The sequence below is a fragment of the Triturus cristatus genome, chromosome 12 (genome assembly GCF_964204655.1).
Source record: "Triturus cristatus chromosome 12, aTriCri1.1, whole genome shotgun sequence".
NCBI classification, from domain to species: domain Eukaryota; kingdom Metazoa; phylum Chordata; class Amphibia; order Caudata; family Salamandridae; genus Triturus; species Triturus cristatus.
The window spans coordinates 815,553,609-815,561,857 of NC_140595.1; the positions used below are offsets into that span (position 1 = coordinate 815,553,609).

General features: G+C 49.3%; 1 protein-coding gene across 2 annotated transcripts in view; it reads left to right on the forward strand.

The window, feature by feature from the left end:
- The window catches only part of LOC146782963 (phospholipid scramblase 3-like), a 98,513-nt gene that overhangs the window by 5,327 nt on the left and 84,937 nt on the right, over window positions 1–8,249 (forward strand). For both annotated transcript variants that reach the window (XM_085637730.1, XM_085637731.1), the window contains exon 2: window positions 6,442–6,506. In XM_085637730.1, coding sequence (XP_085493856.1) covers window positions 6,494–6,506 — 13 coding nt within the window. In that variant the 5' untranslated portion in view covers window positions 6,442–6,493. The remainder of the gene's footprint in view (window positions 1–6,441; window positions 6,507–8,249) is intronic.

Genomic DNA, 8,249 nt, shown 5'->3' on the forward strand with positions numbered 1-8,249 from the left:
GACTATCTGCCAACTGCGCGAGGCACAAGATCACACAGAGGGACACAGCAGCATCCAGTACTGAGGGCACAAGGATCCCAGAGACTGCCTGACACCTACAAGCGTACAAGATCCCACAGAAAGAAAGACACTGCAGCATCCAGGACCGAGGGCACAGTAAACCCCTGGGACTGTCTGCCACCTGCAAGAGGAACAAGATCACACAGAGGCACAGAAGTATCCAGGACTGAGGGACAAACAGGAAGAAACCTTAGGAAGAGGTAACACATTGTACACATTTACAGCACAAGGAGGACGGGTGAGGAGAGAGAAGAGAGGAGAAGAGAACGTTCTAGGAAAGGTGGCAAGCTGCCTCCAGGACCCCGGGGACCAGGGGTAGGAACAGCAGTGCTAGGGTTAATAAAGGGCAAGCCAGGGGTGGCAGGTGCCGCTCCCAGGCCCTCTATATCAGTGAGCATCGAACCTCTCCCCGATTTGTAGGATTTCTGTAGGTTTGATGCACACAAAGAGCCTGTCCCCTCTATAGCAGGGAGCATTGAACCCCCACACCCTTTTGTGGGACTTCTGTAGGGTTGTGCATACCAAGAGTCTGTCCCCTCTGTAGCAGGGAGCATCAAACCCCTCCCCTGTTTGTAGGACTTCTGTAGGGTTTGTGCATACCAAGAACCTGTCCCCTCTAAAGCAGCAAGCATCGAACCCCTCCACCGTTTGTAGGACTTCTGTAAGGTTTGTGCACACCAATAGCCTGTCCCCTCTATAGTAGCGAGCATCGAATCCCACTCCTGTTTGTAAGACTTCTGTAGCTTTGTGCACACCAAGAGCCTGTCCCCTCTATAGTAGCAGGAAACATCGAAACCCTCCCCCATTTTAAGGATTCTGTAGGGTTTGTGCACACCAACAGCCTGTCCCCTCTATAGCACGGAGCATCAAACCCCTCCCCCATTTGTAGGACTTCTGTAGGTTCAGTGCACACCAAGAGACTGTCCCATCTAAAACAACGAGCATCAAACTTTTTGTAGGACTTCTGTAGGGTTTGTGCACACCAAGAGCGCGTTCCCTCTATAGCAGGGAGCATCGAACTCCTCCCCGTTTATAGGACTTCTGTAGGGTTGTGCATACATGGGGAGAGGATGTGGTCCGTCGGCAAATCGGCCAACTTTGGTGCTGGAAACCAGGGTTCGAGCCCCGAGGTCTCATCCACATCCTGTGATTCTGGGCAAATCACTTAATCTCCCCGTGCCTGAATGTGTAATGTAAATACGGTGCTCATGTAAAGCGCTCCAATACCTTCGGGTCGAGTTTGCGCTATATAAATATGCAACAAAAAAAAAAAATACCAAGAGCCTGTCCCCTCTATAGCAGGGAGCATCAAACCCCCTCCCCGATTTGTAGGACTTCTGTGGGGTTTGTGCACACCAAGAGCCTGTCCCCTCTATAGCAGGGAGCATCAAACCCCCTCCCCGATTTGTAGGACTTCTGTGGGGTTTGTGCACACCAAGAGCCTGTCCCCTCTATAGCAGGGAGCATCAAACCCCCTCCCCGATTTGTAGGACTTCTGTAGGGTTTGTGCACACCAAGAGCCTGTCCCCTCTATAGCAGGGAGCATCAAACCCCCTCCCCGATTTGTAGGACTTCTGTGGGGTTTGTGCACACCAAGAGCCTGTCCCCTCTATAGCAGGGAGCATCAAACCCCCTCCCCGATGTGTAGGACTTCTGTGGGGTTTGTGCACACCAAGAGCCTGTCCCCTCTATAGCAGGGAGCATAGAAGCAGAAACATAACATGCTATTATAAATACCATTTTATGCTTCTGCCTCTCGCTGCCATTGCAGCCTTGTGATTGGCTTAGTGGAGGCCTGGGAGGCTGCCTGGGCTGCTTCCTGTGAGGAGCAGAGACGATGCGGGACTGGACCGCGCCGGTGAATGTAAGTTAACTTGTTTTTTTAATTAATCCCCCCCCCCCCCCCCCCTTGCGACCCTCCCGCCCCTCCACTCGCAAGTCATGCGGGCCGCGACTGGTATATATACCGCACACACATACGCACACATTTTCTATTACTGAGATTAGTGGGGTCACTATTTCGAAAGCCCTGTACCTCCTTGACACAAAATGGTATTCACACATGGCACGTGCGACAATTACTCTGCCTGGAGGCTAAAGGTTGGATGAACATGGAGTCAAACAACTTTATGTTCCAGTGACTGATTCTGACTTCAAGGTAAGTAAAGAAAACAACTTAGCGAGTCCCAGTCAATTTGCGTAACACTCGGACACCTCTCGAGGGCTTGGGGCTAGCTCATAAGGATGGCCTGCAGCAGCACAGCAGGCTCTGGTCCTGCATAGAGGAGCTATCATTAGTATGTACTCAGTCTGCTACTCACTCCCTCCTTGAGTAAACACTGTTTTCACTTCCTTGCATTCTCTTGCTCTGCTCCCTGGAACTCCTTCTCCTGTTCGGACTGGAGGGGGGCAGTGGATTTTATTGGGGCCACGGTCCATGCACTTGGGTGTGACTGGGGCAATACCACCCTTTTCACCCCCTCACTACAGCATGTTCCCTCCTCTTCCCAACACTGGTTAAGCCACTGATACTCAAAGTACGTCCCAGGGGCCACAGGCGGCCCTCCTGACCTTTACATGTGGCCCCCGGTTGAACAGCAGCACTAGGGTGCTGGTCTCTTTACAAAGCACTGATATTCATAAAGATATCAAATAAACGGCAATCATTTATTTACAGTCGAACTGACGTAAAGAAAGAAAAAAAGAGCACAGACGGTATCATGCACCACTGAACTTTAAGAACCACTTTATTTGTATAGACATCTTGCAGCAAACCTGCAATAAAAAATATGATAAAGTCTCCTCAAAATTCAAAAACATCTATTTCGCTAATATATTGAAGCTGTTTCACCTAAATACATCAGATTATAAAGGTGCATTGCAATTTTTTTAAAGTGACAGTTTTCAAACATGAATTTAGAAACATTCATGCCTGCTCCCACCCTGCCAACAATGCCAATAGTGAACAAAGAGGCAAGTCAGCCCGTAGTTGTGTGCACACTTTGTCTGGACGGGGTTGCTGTTATACATGGACAACATTATAGTTTATTAAATCAAACACAAGAGAAGGTTTTGTACAGGGCACATTCTGAAGGCATGTATTTCGAGCGCCTCTTATATGTGATAGTAAAGAAAAAAGAGGCAAAGTTAAATAAAACTATTGCCTAGGATCACACAATTTGGTCAAGGGTGGAAGCCGAGATTCATCCCAGGTGCAATTCAACCACTAGATGTGCATGCATCGCGTCCCCCATGCCTACCTTACACCTCCCAGGACCCCGACTGACACCCTCCTGGCATCAATGCTGCCCTCAGTCACACCAATCAATCAATCAATCAGAACATTTGTAAAGCGCGCTACTCACCCGGAGGGTCTCAAGGCGCTAGGGGAAGGGGGGGTCCGCTACTGCTCGAACAGCCAGGTCTTGAGATGTTTCCTGAAGGAGAGGTGGTCTTGGGTAAGATGGAGGTGGATGGGGAGGGAGTTCCATGTCTTGGCTGCCAAGTAGGAGAAGGATCTTCCTCCCATGGTGGCTCTTCGAATGCGTGGAACGGCGGCGAGGGCGTGCCTGGACGATCGTAGCTGGTGGGCAGGGGAGTAGAAGGTCAGGCGGTTGTTAAGGTACTTGGGGCCCAGGTCGTGGAGGGCTTTGTGTGCGTGGGTGAGGAGTCGGAACGTGATTCTCTTGCTGACGGGGAGCCAGTGAAGGTCTTTCAGGTGTCCGGAGATGTGGCCGTGTCGGTGGATGTCCAGGATGAGTCGTGCGGAGGCGTTCTGGATGCGTTGGAGTCTTTTCTGTAGTTTGGCTGTGGTTCCGGTGTAGAGGGTGATACCGTAGTCCAAACGGCTGGTGACGAGTGCCTGGGTGACCGTCTTCCTGGTTTCGGTGGGGATCCATCGGAAGATCTTCCGGAGCATGCGTAGGATGTTGAAGCATGATGATGAGACGGCGTTGACTTGTCTGGTCATCGAGAGGGAGGAGTCCAGGATGAAGCCCAGGTTGCGTGCGTGGTCCGTTGGTTTGGGTGCGTTGCCCAGGGCAGGGGGCCACCAGGAATCGTCCCAGGCAGAGGGTGATGGTCAGAGGATGAGGACTTCCGTTTTGTCTGAGTTCAGTTTCAGGTGGCTGTTCATCATCCACTCGGCTACGTTTTTCATCCCTTCGTGTAGGTTGGTTCTGGCGGTGGCGGGGTCGTTGGTGAGGGAGAGGATCAGCTGGGTGTCGTCGGCGTAGGAGATGATGTTGAGGTTGTGTTGGCGTGCGATGGCTGTGAGGGGGATCATGTAGACGTTGAAGAGGGTGGGGCTGAGTGATGATCCTTGTGGTACGCCTCAGATGACTTCGGTGGCCTCGGATCTGAACGGGGGGAGGCGGACTCTCTGGGTTCTTCCGGCGAGGAATGAGATGATCCACTCCAGGGCCTTCTCTTGGATTCCGATGTTGCGGAGGCGCTTCACGAGGGTGCGGTGGCAGACAGTGTCGAACGCCGCAGAGAGGTCCAAGAGGATGAGGGCCGCTGTTTCCCCGTTGTCGATCAGGGTTCTGATGTCGTCGGTGGCTGTGATGAGGGCGGTCTCGGTGCTGTGGTTGGCTCTGAAGCCGGACTGCGAGTGGTCGAGGGATCCGTTCGTCTCGAGGAAGGCGGCAAGCTGTCTGTTGACGGTTTTCTCGATGACTTTGGCAGGAAACGGGAGGAGCGAGATGGGGCGGTAGTTCTTGAGGTTGGTGGGGTCTGCCGATGGTTTCTTCAGGAGGGCGCTGAGTTCGGCATGCTTCCAGCTCTCCGGGAAGGTGGGGGTGTTGAAGGAGCAGTTGATGATGTCCCGGAGTTGGGGTGCGATGATGGAGTCTGCCTTGTTGAAGATGTGGTGGGGCATGGGTCGGTCGGTTATCCGGAGTGGATTGTGTTCATCGTGCGGATGGTGTCTTCGGTGCTGACCGGGGTCCAGGTGCGGAGGGTGGTGGTGGGGGGCGTCGGTTCGGTGGTTGGGTGCGTGGTCTGTGCGCCGAAGCTGTTGTGTATGTCGGCGATCTTGCGGTGAAAGAACGAGGCCAGTGAGTCGCAGAGGTCTTGTGAGGGAGTGATGTCATTGTTTTCGGCGCTGGGGTTGGAGAGCTCTTTGACGATGTTGAAGAGTTCCTTGCTGTTGTGTGCGTTGTTGTCTAGTCGTTCCTTGAATGCTGTCCTCTTGGTGTTGTGGATCAGCTGGTGGTGTTTGCGGGAGGCGTGCTTGAGGGCATTCATGTTGTCTGTAGTCAGGTTTTTTCGCCAGGCTTTCTCGAGGGTGCGGCAGTTCTTTTTGGAGTTCATGAGGTCGTCGTTGAAACAGGGGGCTGTCTTGCTTTTGGTCCTGTTGGGATGGTTTTTCAGGGGTGCGAGGTCGTTGGCGCAGTTGGTGATCCACTGTGAGAGGTTGTTGGCTGCTTGGTTGGGGTCCGTTGAGCTGGCGGGAGGGTTCTGGCTCAGTGGCCCTTGTGAAAAGTTTACCGTGGACCCATGAATTAATCCTACCTGACAGTCAATGCGAAGAGAAGGCCTGGAAACAGAGTGATCACTTGAACTAGTTTCAGGTAATCCGCTTACTTACCCAATAAATGCTGGTAACTGGAAGTAAAGCGGGTGTGGTGGGGTGGGGTGGGGTGGGGCTGCAGTCCTGCAGTTTCATAGCTCACCAAAGGTTTTTTAAGTGAAATGTGGGATAATAAATGATCTGTAATGAGGACTTTAGTTATCTGTAGACTTTTAATAAGCTTATAGGGCATTGTACTATTAATTGTATTATTATTGTGTATTCCTAATGTAATACCATTACATCTTACTAACTGGTTTGCGGCTACAGTCTTCCGGCTTCTGACCGCTTTATATACCGAACACTGTTATAATCCAAACTCTGTGGTCCCCACGTTATCGGTCTCGGAAGGATGAAAGGTTGGGTTGCAGGTATTTGGACTAATGGCCTACAAGTCACACAGATCTCTGCAGCAGGCACATTGACCCGCCAGGGCTGCTTCCAGGTTTCCACGAGAAGAAAACACAAGGCCAAGAGCCCCATAAGAGAGTTTGGAGAGGAGATTGAAAGTAAAGATAACAAAGTGTCCTGAAAACCCAAGAATACCGAGTGAAGGAATGAGATGCGTGTGACTGAGAGAGAGAGGTGTCTGTGGGTGGGTGGATTGGAAGGAAAGCCCGTAACGCCCGTTTCATATTGCGATTCAGTGAGTCGGACTCGGACTGCCCATTTTACGATTTAGAAAAACTTCACTGAATTACACAATGGAGTTAGTACATGATAACAAGTGATTTAGAAGTTTTTATCTGTGGCAACATTTTTCTCTCACACACATTTTGCTAAAATACACTTTTTGTTTCCTTGATTAGGTGAACCTACGAGTTGCACCTCGTGCCTGAATTATTAAGTTACATTCGGACGATGGCGTCCCAAGGTATGTACAAAGCAAGTCTGTCGCCAGTCACAGCTCCGAGATGCACTTTCTCATGGTTTTGAATGACTAAATGAATAACTCGGAAGATTATGGGACTTTTGGGATCATTAAACTGAAGACTACAGTCCTGGCTTTCAGGTTGCCTTAGATTCTAGTGGTAGAAGGTTTGTGTCCCAACCCCCAAGAGCTCCCAACCATATCCGAGAATGCATACGTCACTGACATATTCCAGCGCTTCGCCAGTAAAAGTGTTTTCCACAGGCCCTGCCCTTCGGCTCCTTCCCAACGATCCAATAACAACTTTACCGTAGGGTAAAAGTTTTAAAACAGTGGTTTTTCAATCCGTCCGTCAAATATGATTTTATTTAAGAAATATGCCTTTAAAAACTTCAGTTAGAACATCATTGCACCATACGTGTTACGTGCATCATTCAAATAAAAAAAAACATTGAGTATGTCTGTACGTTTGGCCCTGTACGTGAAACATTATTTTTGCTTTGATTTAGCTGTTCAAAGATTTAACCATATATTATCCCCAAATGGACCTCCGTGTAAACCCCACACTGGCTTTACCGCGTTAGAGGCATCTATAGGTAAACATGCGACCTCACGTGGCGGTGGTCTGCAGAGGGCACGGCAAGCTCCCTGCTTTTTTCCTGTTACAATGAAATAATTCGTGAAAATCAATAATCATGTCCTTTTAATACAGGAAAGTCTCTAGACACAATAAATACAGTTCTTCTCATGTCGATCGCACTTTTGTTTCGAAATGTCTACAGTTCCGCTGCTTGGACACCAGAGGGCGCGAACACACTGCAGATGCGGGCAGCGAGCGGTTTATCTGTCTTCAGTCCATCCCGGTGTGGGACGCGGGGTGCTGCAAGAAGCAGCTGACGTGTGTTATTGCATTGCTCCAAGCACTGCCTGGGCGGGCGCGTAGCTGTCAATGGTGCAGCAGGTGCAGTAGCGCCGGCACAAACTCCGCTTATGTCTGTATTTTAAAACACATATATCTCTTGAACTGGGGAGTGATTCGGTGGTGGACTGTGGAGGCTGGGATCAGTGCATAGAACAAACTTAAGGTATTGCCTCCTAGACCATGGATCAAAGCCAACTTAAAATGGATGGAACATAAACATTGTTAGCCCTTCTGTCTTTGATTTGACCTGCTGTTACTTCAGGTTTTCATCTGGGTCATGCACCCCTGAGTGTCTCGCCTGTCTTTTAGAAATAAATCACAGAAAAGTTTTGTAAGGCAGAGCAATTGTTTTCTTTTTGCTTGTTTTTTTTGGCAAAAACGAAAAAAATTCAAAAATAAAACTATACATTTGTAGATCTGATAACAAGACACAACACTGATAAGAAACATGACTAACATGACCCCACCTCATAAATACATGTCAGATTAATCCGTAACAAAACTAATAAAAAACATGACTAACATGACAACAATTCATAAATACATGTGAGGGATTAATCCAAACGAACACTTCATGGGTGATGAAAATAATACAGCTTCTGAAATACAGTTTATGACTATATTTATGAACAGGCAACAAAACAACTGAAGTTGCCTATCTAGTGTCCTGAAGTGTATTATCGTTGGAACCAATACCTCTCGAGTCCTCTCTGTAATTAGTGAAACTCACTACTGTTTGGCCCTATTGGAGTCCGTGCACGAAGCTATGTTGGGATGGTATCCCAGATTCCATCTTGTTTAGTGCACTACAATTGTGCACACAG